The sequence below is a fragment of the Staurois parvus genome, unplaced genomic scaffold (genome assembly GCF_062004578.1).
Source record: "Staurois parvus isolate SC_StPar_1 unplaced genomic scaffold, SC_StPar_1.0 ptg000886l, whole genome shotgun sequence".
Taxonomy (NCBI): Eukaryota; Metazoa; Chordata; class Amphibia; order Anura; family Ranidae; genus Staurois; species Staurois parvus.
The window spans coordinates 4,064,049-4,077,350 of record NW_028318682.1 but is presented as its reverse complement, the minus strand read 5'-3'; the positions used below and the strand labels follow the sequence as shown (position 1 = coordinate 4,077,350).

The window sequence follows — 13,302 nt, the reverse complement described above, 5'->3', positions numbered from 1 at the left end:
TCTGAAGAGTGATATAAACGTGGATCACTCATCAGAGAGCAAAGTGTGAAGGAGCCCTTCCAGCAGAATACAAAACATAAAAGATATAATGTTCAAAATCCCCAAAATAATAATAAAAAAAAACTCTCTGAGACTCATGGGGGTTTAGGGAGAAAAAGGCCCTGGGATTTAAGTTATCAAAAGTATATAAAAAAGGATTAGAATCCCTGTCAGTTTGTATTGCTGTTTGTGTCTCCGATAGGGACATTCTTTTTGTCCTGTTTACCAATAGCACTGAAATTTTGGGTTGTCACCAGAACAGGAATAAAGAGGAATCCAATGGAGACACCAGTTCTGCTGGTTTAGCAGGGATTTCCTCTCACGTCCTGTTTTGGCTGTGGGACAGGAAGTGAAGGGGAAAATCCCCAATGGGACAGAACTGACAGGGGTTATAATCCTCCATTACTTTATCCAAAATTTAAAAAAAGTTTCTCCTTTAGTTTTTATGTTTTTTTTTTTTTTTTACAAATGATCCTTTAGATGTGTGTGTGAGACTCTGATACATAGCACAGCAATTGTTCGGTGTTCTGTGAGGAGGCTCACACTCTGTCTATCCATGCCAGTATTCAGCACTACACTAGGAGCTGTGTACATGGTAGAAGGGAAGACATTCCCCTCACATACTATACTGTGAACAGTCTCTCTAATCAAGCTTGTCTTTTTTTGTCTGTGAAAATAAAGTTATTGAAAAGAATTCTGTGTCCTGATTGGCCGCAGGCTGTGTTGTCGCCTCTCTGATGGAATCAGGAAGCGACTTCCACTGAGGATGTTCAGGAAACCGAACCGCAACCTTCGGGTCCGGAGAGCGGAGTCCAGCGAGGAGGAGGAAGGGGACCGGAGCCAGGTGGAGAGGCCGAGGAGGCCGGTCGGACGAGGACTGAGCTGCGGGACTAAGAAGAGGAAAGAGGAGGAGGCGGATATAGAGAAGAGGAACACCGAGGACCCAGCGGACACCTCGACCGGGACTGGCGGCTTGCTCAGCTTCACCGAGGAGAGGGAGGGTGAGAGGTCACAATAATGGGGCCCTCAGTGTTACGTGGCGTCCCCTACACCCTCAAAGTGTCACATGGCACCCCCCTCTCCCCCAGCATGTCGTGTTGAGTCCTGCCCCCCCCCAGTGTGTCGCGTCGCACCCCCCCAGCGTGTCACCTGGGGGGGCCCCCTCAATGTGTCACATGGCACCCCCTGCCTCTCCCAGCGTGTTGCGTGGCGCCCCCTTCCCCCCGGCGTGTGGCGTGGCGCCCCCTGCCCCCCCGGCGTGTGGCGTGGCGCCCCCTGCCCCCCCGGCGTGTGGCGTGGCACCCCCTGCCCCCCCATCGTGTGGCGTGGCACCCCCTGCCCCCCCATCATGTGGCGTGGCACCCCCTGCCCCCCCAGTGTGTGGCGTGGCATCCCCAGCCTTCATGTGGCGTGGCGCCCCCTGTTCTCCCCCAGCATGTGGCGTGGCATCCCCTGCGCCACCCTACATGTGGCATGGTGCCTCCTGCCCCCCAGCGCGTGGTGCTCTTTGACCCCCCAGCGCGTGGCGTGTTGCCCCTGGCATGTGGCGTGGTGCCCCCTCCCAGTGCTTCTCCCCCCCAGTGCGTCGCGTGGCATATCCCCTCTAGTGCGTCGCATGGCTTGTTATGTTATATTGTATCCTCTCACATCCCATCGTGCTACATGCTATGACATCCTTTGCACCCCTCCCCCCAGTCTACATTGTATATTGCGCCTTCTGGCCCCCCCCCCAGTGTGCAACATGGTATAGAACATCCCCTGCATCCCAGTGTCGTGCATGGTATATGGCATTCAGCATTCTTGCAACTTCCCAGCTTGTTGTATTCAATGAACCTCTAGCATGCTGCATGGAATCCTCTTCATCCCAATGTGTTACATGCTATATGGCATCCCCTTCACTCCCATCTTGTTATGTGTTGCATCCCCAGTACCCCCAGCATATTATATGGCATCCCCTTCACTCCCATCTTGTTATGTGTTGCATCCCCAGTACCCCCAGCATATTATATGGCATTCCCTTCACTCCCATCTTGTTATATGTTGCATCCCCAGTACCCCCAGCATATTATATGGCATCCCCTTCACTCCCATCTTGTTATATGTTGCATCCCCTGTACCCCCAGCATATTATATGGCATCCCCTTCACTCCCATCTTGTTATATGTTGCATCCCCAGTACCCCCAGCATGTTATATGGCATTCCCTTCACTCCCATCTTGTTATATGTTGCATCCCCTGTACCCCCAGCATATTATATGGCATCCCCTTCACTCCCAGCTTGTTATATGTTGCATCCCCTGTACCCCCAGCATATTATATGGCATCCCATTTACCCCCCAAAGCATGTTCAATGTTATATGGCATTCCTTGTGCCTCCTGGTATAATACATATTATATGGCATCCCCTGCACCTCTGACATCCCATCCCCCATTCCCAGTGGGCTACCTGTTATTACCTACCCTGCACCCCCCCCCCCCCCCCCCGTTTACATGGTATATTGCACCCTCTGAACCCCCCAGTGTGCAACATGGTGTATACCATCCCCTGCATCCCCAGTATCTTGCTTGTTATACGGAAACCCTGCACCTCCCCAGTTTGTTGCATCATGTAACATGCACCGCCAGCTTGTTTTATGACAAACCCTTCAATATTGCCAATATTCTTAATAATTTATTTTACTCCAGGTGAAGGGGTGGCCTTTAGGATCAAGAAACCAAGTGTCAATGCTGTGGTGTTTAAAATTCAGAAAAAGACAGAAAATGTCGATGTTCCCAGCAGGTCACCTGATGATAGTAGAAGAGGTAGGTATGAGCTGCATTATACAGAAAATGTTGAAAGATGATCAACTAACTTATTAAATCCATTAGATATGGCTGGACACCTGCCACAAACCTGGCCTATTCATATTAAGGAATATGAGGAAATGTATTTATACATATATATATATATGTATAAATAAAGCTGAGTGAACTCATCATTTCAATCAAATCAGTAGATTCAAAATGAAATGCAAATCTTAACTTTTCCTTTAGGGCCCAGTCATGCCGTTGTGGTAAGACACATGAATGCATTAGTGCAATGTGTTGCTATTCATTCGTTTATTGAGTTTTAACAAAAGGTATACAAAAAAAAGAGTAAGAGAAAACCAGGACAAAAGTCCTAAAGTTAAAACAGTGAACAATCAAAGCATCTCACAGTGCCTCACATGTCTGATATACCAGTGTGTACAACAAACAGAATAAATGTTCTCCAATAAAAGAGACTATACATAGCCAACTTAGGTATGAAGAACTCACTCAAGACATTAGATCTATAGAGGATAAAGTAAGGAGATTGAAAAGCTACCTATCCCATATTTTATGAAACACTTTAGATGTTCTCCTAAGCTCAAACGAGGGGGAGGGAATCATAAACAAATTTAAGCCAAGTGGCCACTGTGGGCCGACATTATCCTATCCAGGACAAGAGAAGCACTTTCTTAGAATAAAGATATAATATCCGTAACAATCTTTTAGCGTATTCCAAGAATGCTAGATCCCCAAAAATGCCTAAAAGACAGTTCTTGGGATGTAAGGCATTAGGTAGGCCCAGTGTTGAGGATATGAAGGAACATACTTCCTCCCAAATTTCCCCGACTGTCGGACACGTCCACATCCAGAACCAATGCAGGAAATCAGCCATTTGCACACAGCCTCTAAAACAATCTGCCGTAGGTAGTAAACCCATTTTATGTAACCGGGCAGGAGTAAGGTGTGATAGATTGAAAATTTTAAGTTGAATAATGCTATCTTTAGAGGAAATGACAGATTTATTGTAGGTATCACTGAATTCATACCAGTCTTCCTCCTCAAACAGTATGTCCATTGAAACCCATTTAGCCTGGGCAACTAGGAATTTAGGACTGAAGTCTGTCACCAAAGTAGAGTAACAAGTTGAAGTCAATTTAGTAGGGTCAGGTTGTCGTAACAACTTTTCTAACGGGGTGATCTGTAAAGGATTATCCAAAATCCCAAATTGTATACGTACTGCATGAAGGAGTTAATAGTAATAAAATAAATAGTGGGAGGGCAAATTAAAGTCTGCCCGTAGTTGTTGGAAGGATTTAAAGGCCCAGCCAGAGAAAAGATGGCATAGGTATTTGACCCCTCTGGAAAACTAACATTGAGGGTCAGGCAAAGAATAGAGTTCTTGCAAAGTGGGATTATACCACACAGGGTTGTTGGGAGACATGACCCAGGAGGTCTTAAATATTTGGGTCAGCACTACATTAAACAAATACAAGGAGATACGTAACATTGTAGTACCAGGACGAGCTGTTACTTGGCGTCCGTAAACAATATTATAAAGTGCTTGTAAAGTCGAAGCAATAGCCACTTCAGTGGTGGTGCAGGCATTAGCGGAGGTCAGCCAATCATGTATATGAACCATTTGAGATGCCAAGTAATATAAATAAAAATTGGGGAAGGCCAGTCCCGTCCAAGAAGTAGGCAACCTTAAAACTTCCAATGCCATTCTAGGGGAGGGGGGTGATGTTGCCAGAGAAATGCTGTACAGATGGTATCAATTTGTTTGAAGAGGAATTTGGGTATTTTGCAAGGGGATTGGCTAGTACATACAACAGCTTAGGGAGATAAATCGTCTTCAGGATATTAACCCTACCCATTAAGTCCAATGGCAGGTCCATCCATTGTCTGGTGTAGACCCGTAGCTGGGCAATCAGTGGACAAAAGTTATTCATGATGTAGGAGGACAATGGCAGCTGTACCTTGACTCCTAGATATCTGAACATGGTAACAACTTGTAATCTGGACTCCGGGTGAATCACAGACAAGGCGCCAGAATCTAAGGGAATAGGCTGGATTTATCTCAATTCACCCGGAAGCCAAAGACAGTACTTGCTTGTAGTAAAGAATGCAAAGAGTCGTGGGGATCAGCTAAGTAAACCAAGGTGTGTTCTGCGTATAAGGAATGCATTCTTCTATTGTATCAATAGGGAGTCCTCTGATAGAAGGGGAATTACGGATACAGATAGCAAGCGGCTCTATTGCCAGTGCAAACAGCAAGGGGGATAAGGGACAACCCTGCTCTAGTGCTCCTGTGTGTTGGAAAAGCATCAGTGACCTAGGAGTTCACTCTAATTCTGGCTTCAGGGTTTGCATAGAGTAGGCTTATCCAGGCTATCATACCAGGGCCACAACCATACAGGCATAGTAGAGCCATTCTACACTATCAAAGGCCTTACATGTGTCTAGAGAAACAACACATGTAGAGGAACAGTCATGGGGGTATTGCATATTGTGAAACAATCTGCGAATGTTCATTCTGGTGGAGCAACCAGGTATAAAGCCACCCTGGTCTCCTTTCACTAGGGTTGCCACTACAACATTCAAGTGATTGGTCAAGACTTTCGCCAGAATTTTTACATCAACATTAATAAGGGAGATTGGCCTATATGAATCACATTTAAGAGGGTCTTTTATGAGGTTTCCAAATGAGAACAATCAGCGCTTCTTGCATAGTAAGAGGTAAAATGCCTGCCACTAAGGCCTCGTTAAACGTCCAAAAAAGAAGCGGACTAATCAGCAATTTGAAGTTGGCGTACCACTCAGGTGGAAAGCCATCAAGGCCTTGGGTTTTATGAGCCGATAGCTGTGAAATGGCAAGGTCTATTTCCTCAACTGAGATAGGTGCAACTAGATCCCTTTTTATGCTTGGGGACAAGGAGGGAAGTGTGACCCACCTCAACTAACCTAGCAATTGATCTGTGGAGTAATGGGCTGTAGTAGCATAAAGATCAGTATAGTATGACAGAAAGACATCCGCAACTTCAAGAGATGCAGTACCCAGCTGTCCAGAAGATAAGTATATCTGGCGAATAGAATTAGGGGCAAATTCAGGTCTAGTCAAATAAGCAAGTAGGTGTCCAGCCTTGTTACCATATTCCAATAATTTTTGTGTAACATAGAGCATCTTTTTTTTGTATAGTAAAGTCTAACAACCAAAGTTCAAACTCTCTACGTTTCAACAGCCACTCTGCCATACTAAGGGGATCAGGGTTAGCTACATAATTATGTTCAGCCATCATCATAGCTGACTCCAGTTCCTCACTGCCTATTTGAGTATTTTTATGTAGCATGCCAGTGACGGACATAAAGGTTCCACGGAGGGTAGTTTTAAATGCCTCCCACTCCGTGGAATGGTCGACAGTGCCTAAGTTTGCATTCCAATAGTCAGCAATACCCATTCTCCCCGTACCACCTTGTCCTCCAACCACTGTGGTTCAAGAACCACAATGTAGATCCAGTGCATGGAAGCCAATGGAGGTCCACGGAGAGAGGGGCATGATCTGAAATGCCCCTAGGGAGGTAGGAAACGGCAGAGACTAGAGGAAGCGTGGTCACAGGAGCAAAGGTCATATCAATACGTGACATAGTGTGAAAAGAGTTGAAATGGCAGGAGTACTGATGTGCATCAGGGTGTTTCCATCGCCATAATTCAGTAAGACCGTACACTTGTATCCAGTCCAAGAGCATCTGATACATTTTACCACCACCCCCCAAGCCTTCACCAGCAGGGTCTAATACTGCATTAAAGTCCCCAACGTAGAGTAAAGGACCACTAGCAGTGTAAGTACACTGTAGCAGTGCTTTAACACAAGCAGTGTAAGTACCTACATTTGACTTTATATCAGTGCTTCTCAAGCCCCTGGACAGCAGGACCAAGACTGGAAGGAGAAGCAGTACAAGAAGCCAATCAGGTGTGATGTAGTGTAGGAAGCATACCTATAGGAGGAGAGATCAGAGGTACATAGAGATGATCTGCGGTTTCTCCTACTCACAATGTGGGAGAGGGGACCTGTATGTGAAAGCTAAAGTACACCAAAGAAAAATCAGGTAGAGCTATACAAATTTCTGGACTGGATGGACAGAAATGCAAATCATTTGGCAGGTAAAAAAGTTTCTTTATATGTATTTTATCTATGTGCTTAGATGTTTGCCTGGCATTTGGTTTTATTCTATTGCATGTGAGAGAGGGATGTCTTCCCCAGCAGGAAGTGACCTAATGTTTTGTTTCAGTATAAAAGGGAAATAGCCAGACGTGATTTTTAGTGTTGGATCTAAATGTGCATACAAATAATCTGAACAATTCATGTTAAGGTTCAGAACAAGAGCACAGTGAACCTGAAGACCTGGAATGTTACAAGGAAGAGTCACCAGGATCTGCAAGCACTAGTACATCTTCATCTGCTTCTCCATTGCAGGAAGGTCTGTATTCTCACCAGTGTAATTCCATGCATATAAGTATGCAAAGTTACGTGTAGATGCAACTGAAATGTCAGACCTATCCAGCCAAAATGTTATTTTTTTTTTCTGTGGAATGTACAGTATGTGGGCACATTTTAATCCTGTTATGTTTGTTTTAAAAGGCAATAACATAGAAAAATTACAGCAGAAAAAATGCCCAGGTGTCTGAGTCTGCCTTTCATTTTTTTTTTTTTTATACATGTTTTGTATTTAAATGTATCCAGCTGCAAGTGTAAAGCTGAGCTCTAGGAATACAGCCACTTTGTAAAATGTGCTGGCTTACTGTGAGTTATGTCCAGTGAGGTGCATGCCACCTCCTGGACTCATGTCTGTAATTTACAACTGATAGCTGTACTCCTGATACTTAGTAAAACTATCGAGAGCTGCTGTCTTCCCATACAGCAGCATCTCTGCCCACCCTTACCCTCTGCTCTTCATTCACAGAGGGCTTTGTAAATGGTTTCATATAATACAAAGTGCTCTGTGATTGGACATGAGAAGAGGAGGGGCAGGCACAACAGCTGCATGCGATTGCAGCTGCTAGAGCTGGGCCCACTTCCAGCGTTTTGCTGAGCATACAAGGCAGTTTGCGTTTTCTGTCAGGGAGATTGTGGTTACACAGAGCATTCTGATTTTTGGGCATTGCCATTATGATAGTGTGCTTTCATTGTGACTAGTGAAGTCTTCAATGTTTCCACACATAGATATGTCCTGCTGTTTTCTGACAACCCAACATCCTTTCATACTGCCAATAATTGGACTAATTAGGACATCATTTTTTTACAATATATCTACATTTGTGGTGTCCAAGGAGCACTTCACACATTTTCTGATATTTGATATACTGTATACGTTTAACAGGAGTTCCTGTCTTTTAGCTTAAACATGGCTTGAAATCTTTATGCAATATCTGTTCAGCGCAGGTGAAATCCCAGACGCTAAGGAAATCCGGGCAGCTCGAAGACAGCGAAAACTGGCACGGGCAAAAGGAGATTTCATATCGTTACATGTGCCTCATGAACCTTCAGATTCTAGCCAATCAGAAAGCGACAATGAGCTTGATGATCATGAGAAAAGGATCAAGTTTGCCCCTGGGGTAAAAAACTTAAATGAGCGGATAGCTGAAGAAATGGGTAAGAGTCCTTTGGCATGTACAATAAACAAATAATCATGGTTCTTTTTTCCATTAAGTGCAAAAGAGTCTACAGTTGCAAGAAAAAGTATGTGCACCCCTTGGGATTACGTGGAGTTTTGCAGGAATTGGGCATAAAATGTGCTCTGAACGTCATCCAAGTCACAACAATAGAAGAAAATAGTCTGCTGAACATAATACTACACAAACATTAGATGTTGCCATGGTTTAATTGCACATAACATGTAAACATTCACAGTGCAGGGAGGAAAAAGTATGTGAACCTTTGAACTTAATAACTGGTTGACTCTCCTTTGGCAGCAATACCCTCAACCAAACGTTTCCTGTAGTTGCAGACCTGCACAACGATCTGGAGAAATTTTGGACCACTCCTCTTCACAAAACTGTTTCAGTGTAGCAATATTCTTGGGATGTCTGGTGTGAATCGCTCTCTTAAGGTCATGCCACAGCATTTCAATCGGGTTGAGGTCAGGACTCTGACTGGGCCACTCCAGAAGGCGTATTCTGTGCTGTTGCAGCCATTGTTTTGTTGAATTACTTGTATGCTTTGGGTCATTTTCCTGTTGCATCACCCATCCTCTGCGGAGCTTCAGTTGGCGGACAGATGGTCGTACGTTTTCCTGCAAAATGTCTTGATAAACTCTGGAATTCAAGTTCCCATCAATGACAACAATCCGTCCAGGCCCTGAGGCAGCAAAGCAGCCCCAAACCATGATGCTCCCTCCGCCATGTTTTACAGTTGGGATGAGGTTTTGATGTTGGTGTGCTGTGCCTTTTTTTTCTTCACACATAGTGTTGTGTGTTCTTCCCAAACAACTCAATCTTAGTTTCATCTGTCCACAGTATCTTTTGCCAGTAGTGCTGTGGAACATCCAGGTGCTCTTTTGCAAACTTCAAACGTGCTGCTGCAATATTCTTTTTGGACAGCAATGGCTTCCTCTGTGGTGTCCTCCCATGTACTCCATTCTTGTTTAATGTTTTCCTTATTGTAGATGGGTCAACAAAAATGTTAGCATTTGCCAGAGATTTCTATAGGTCTTTAGCTGACACTCTGGGATTCTTCTTTACCTCATGCAGCATTCTGCGCTGTGCTCTTGCAGTCATTTTTACAGGAGGACCACGCCTAGGGAGAGTAGCAACAGTGCTAAACTTCCTCCATTTGTAGACATTCTGTCTTACCATGGACACATGAACATCAAGGCTTTTGGAGATACTTTTGTAACCCTTTCCAGCTTCATGCAAGTCAACAATTCTTGATCGTAGGTCTTCTGAGAACTCTTTTCTGCGAAGCATGGTTCACATTAGACAGTGCTTCTTGAAACCAGTAAACCCAAAACAGGTGTGTGTTTTTTAAGGGCAGGACAGCTGTCAGCAACACATCCAATATCATCACACTGATTGAAGTCAAGGTTGGCTCACTCCTGGCTCCAGTTAGCTCTGGGAGAAGTCATTTAAGCTAGGGCCTCACATACTTTTTCCTCCCTGCACTGTGAATGTTTACATGTTATGTGCAATTAAACCATGGCAACATCTAATGTTTGTGTAGTATTATGTTCAGCAGACTGTGTTCTTCTATTGTTGTGACTTAGATGACATTCAGAGCACATTTTATGCCCAATTCATGCAAAACTCCACGTAATCCCAAGGGGTTCACATACTTTCTTGCAACTGTACTTGAACAATAAATTTTACTGTTGTCCAAATCTAAATAAAACACGGTTTGCTTTAGAGTTGGAGAGGCTGAAACTAAAACATGAAACTTTTATAAAGCTTTTTGTTTTTATTTTGGATAGGGAATGGCTAAGTCCCCTGTTAGACTTGTTTTTTTTTTTTTCTGTGTGCTGTCCAAGAGACTTCTTTTCATTTCCTGGGCCAGAGGCATGGCAGATAGTAAAAGGAGATCTCTTCAGATCAAGAAAATATCCCCTTTGAGACAATTGTTACCTCTTGTTTCTGCAACCACTTAAAAATTCTGGATTTCCCCTCACTTTTTATACGAGGGTTGACCAGTAGTGTAGATGAATATTCCCAATGGGGATGCAGCAGGGGCACAAAGTTAAGTTGGAATTTAAATACATTTTTCAAGTTTAGTTGAAGTGTGAAAACATACATTTTACCCCTTCCGGTGATTTGCAGGAAACATATCCCATATGTTCAGCTGTTTGCTTCTAGGGTACTAGTGCTCAGCAGTGCTGAGCACTAGTATATATACACACACACACACACACATATATATATATATATATATATATATATATATATATATATATATATATATATATATACAGTATCTCACAGAAGTGAGTACACCTCACAACACTCTCACATTTTTTAAATATTTTAATATATCTTTTCATGTGACAACACTGAAGAAATGATACTTTGCTACAATGTAAAGTAGTGTCTAAACCGCTGGCAGCAAAAGTGAGTACACCCCCAATTAGCCATTTTCCCTCCCCGGTGTCATGTGACTCATTAGTGTTACAAGATCTCATGTGTGAATGGGGAGCAAGTGTGTTAAATTTGTTGTTATCGCTCTCACTTTCTCATACTGGTCACTGGAAGTTCAACATGGCACCTCATGACAAAGAACTCTCTGAGGATCTGAAAAAAAGAATTGTTGCTCTACATAAAGATGGCTTAGGCTATGAGAAGACTGCAAAGACCCTGAAACTGAGCTGCAGCACGGTGGCCAAGACCATACAGCGGTTTAACAGGACAAGTTCCACTCAGAACAGGCCTCGACATGGTCAACCAAAGAAGTTGAGTGCACGTGCTCAGCGTCATATCCAGAGGTTGTCTTTGGGAAATAGATGTATGAGTGCTGCCAGTATTGCAGCAGAGGTTGAAGAGGTGGGGGGGGTCAGCCTATCAGTGCTCAGACCATACGCTGCATACTGCATCAAATTGGTCTGCATGGCTGTCGTCCCAGAAGGAAGCCTTTTCTAAAGATGATGCACGAGAAAGCTCGCAAACAGTTTACTGAAGACAAGCAGACTAAGGACAGGGATTACTGGAACCATGTCCTATGGTCTGATGAGACCAAGATAAACTGATTTGGTTCAGATGGTGTCAAGCGTGTGTGGCGGCAACCAGGTGAGGAGTACAAAGACAAGTGTGTCTTGCCTACAGTCAAGCATGGTGGTGGGAGTGTCATGGTCTGGGGCTGCATGAGTGCTGTTGGCACTAGGGAGCTACAGTTCATTGAGGGAACCATGAATGCCAACATGTACTGTGACATACTGAAGCAAAGCATGATCCCCTCTCTTCAGAGACTGGGCCGCAGGGCAGTATTCCAACATAACGACCCCAAACACACCTCCAAGACGACCGCTCCCTTGCTAAAGAAGTTGATGGTAAAAGTGATGGACTGGCCAAGCATGTCTACTGATCTAAACCCTATTGAGCATCTGTGGGGCATCCTCAAATGGAAGGTGGAGGAGCGCAAGGTTTCTAACATCCACCAGCTCTGTCATGGAGGAGTGGAAGAGGACTCCAGTGGCAACCTGTGAAGCTCTGGTGAACTCCATGCCCAAGAGGGTTAAGGCAGTGCTGGAAAATAATGGTGGCCACACAAAATATTGACACTTTGGGCCCAATTAGGACATTTTCACTTAGGGGTGTACTCACGTTTGTTGCCAGCGGTTTAGACATTATTGGCTGTGTGTTGAATTATTTTGAGGGGACAGCAAATTTACACTGTTATACAAGCTGTACACTCACTACTTTACATTGTAGCAAAGTGTAATTTCTTCAGTGTTGTCACTTGAAAAGATATATTTACAAAAATATGAGGGGTGTACTCACTTCTGTGAGATACTGTGTATGTATGTATGTGTGTATGTATGTGTGTATGTAGATAGATAGATAGAATATATATATATATGCACACACGGCACAAAATTTCAAGTCCTGAGCTGCTAGCCAGGACTTAGAGTTACTCGCTACCAGTTGCCCCACCCAACCCCTAACCTGCACTGCCCTTAAACACACGCTCGTAAATTATCTTTTGAAATGGCACTGTTAAATGTGTTATGCAGAAAGAAGAAAGGAAATGGGAGGGAGGATGGGGTGTAAGGAAGAAAGGGGTGAAAGGGAGGGAGGGTTGGAAGAAAGGGGTGGACAGGAGGGAGGGAGAGGTGGAAGGAAGGCAGGGAGTGAGGGAGGCGTGGAAGGGAGGAAAGGAAGGACAGGAGGGTTGGGTGCAACGAAGGAAGGGAAGGATGGCTGGAAGGAACAAAGGGAGAAGTTGAAGGAAGGGAGTGGAGAAAGGAAGGTGTAGGTGAAAGGTAGGATCGGAGGGAAGGGGGTGGGTGGAAGGAAGGAAGGGGTGGAAGAATGGATCGGAGGGAAGGGCAGGATTGGGTAGAATGAAGGGGTGGAAGAGAATGTTGGGTGGAAGGATCAGAGGGAAGGGAGGGTGGGGTGGAAGGATCGGAGGGAAGGGAGGGGTGGGTGGAAAGAAAGAAAGAAGGAAGGGTGGGTGGAAGGAAGGGTGGGTGGAAGGAAGGGCTGGAAAGAAGGAAGGGGTGGAAGGATCGGAGGGGTGGGTGGAATGAAGGAAGAATGGGTGGAAGAATGGATCAGAGGGGAAGGTCGGGTGGATAAAGGAAGGAAGGGGTGGGTTAAAGTAAGGGAAGGGCGGAAGGAAGGTAGGTTGGACTCACATGCTCATTCAGAAGCTTCAGAGCTGTCGGCTGCTCTGTGTTCAATTTCCCATCCACACATCCTCTGAAACTGCACGGACTGGAGTGTGGGCGGGTACAGGGGGAGGCAGAGCAGATCCAGCCTATCTCCCCTTCTCC

General features: G+C 44.7%; 1 protein-coding gene across 1 annotated transcript in view; it reads left to right on the top strand.

Moving 5' to 3' along the window:
* Positions 1-778: 778 nt before the first annotated feature.
* The window catches only part of GCFC2 (GC-rich sequence DNA-binding factor 2), a 45,183-nt gene continuing 32,659 nt past the window's right edge, over positions 779-13,302 (top strand). Inside the window, exons 1-4 of the mRNA XM_089656117.1 lie at positions 779-1,040; positions 2,725-2,841; positions 7,198-7,305; positions 8,268-8,477. Of these exons, the coding sequence (XP_089512243.1) occupies positions 806-1,040; positions 2,725-2,841; positions 7,198-7,305; positions 8,268-8,477 (670 nt within the window). The 5' untranslated portion in view covers positions 779-805. The remainder of the gene's footprint in view (positions 1,041-2,724; positions 2,842-7,197; positions 7,306-8,267; positions 8,478-13,302) is intronic.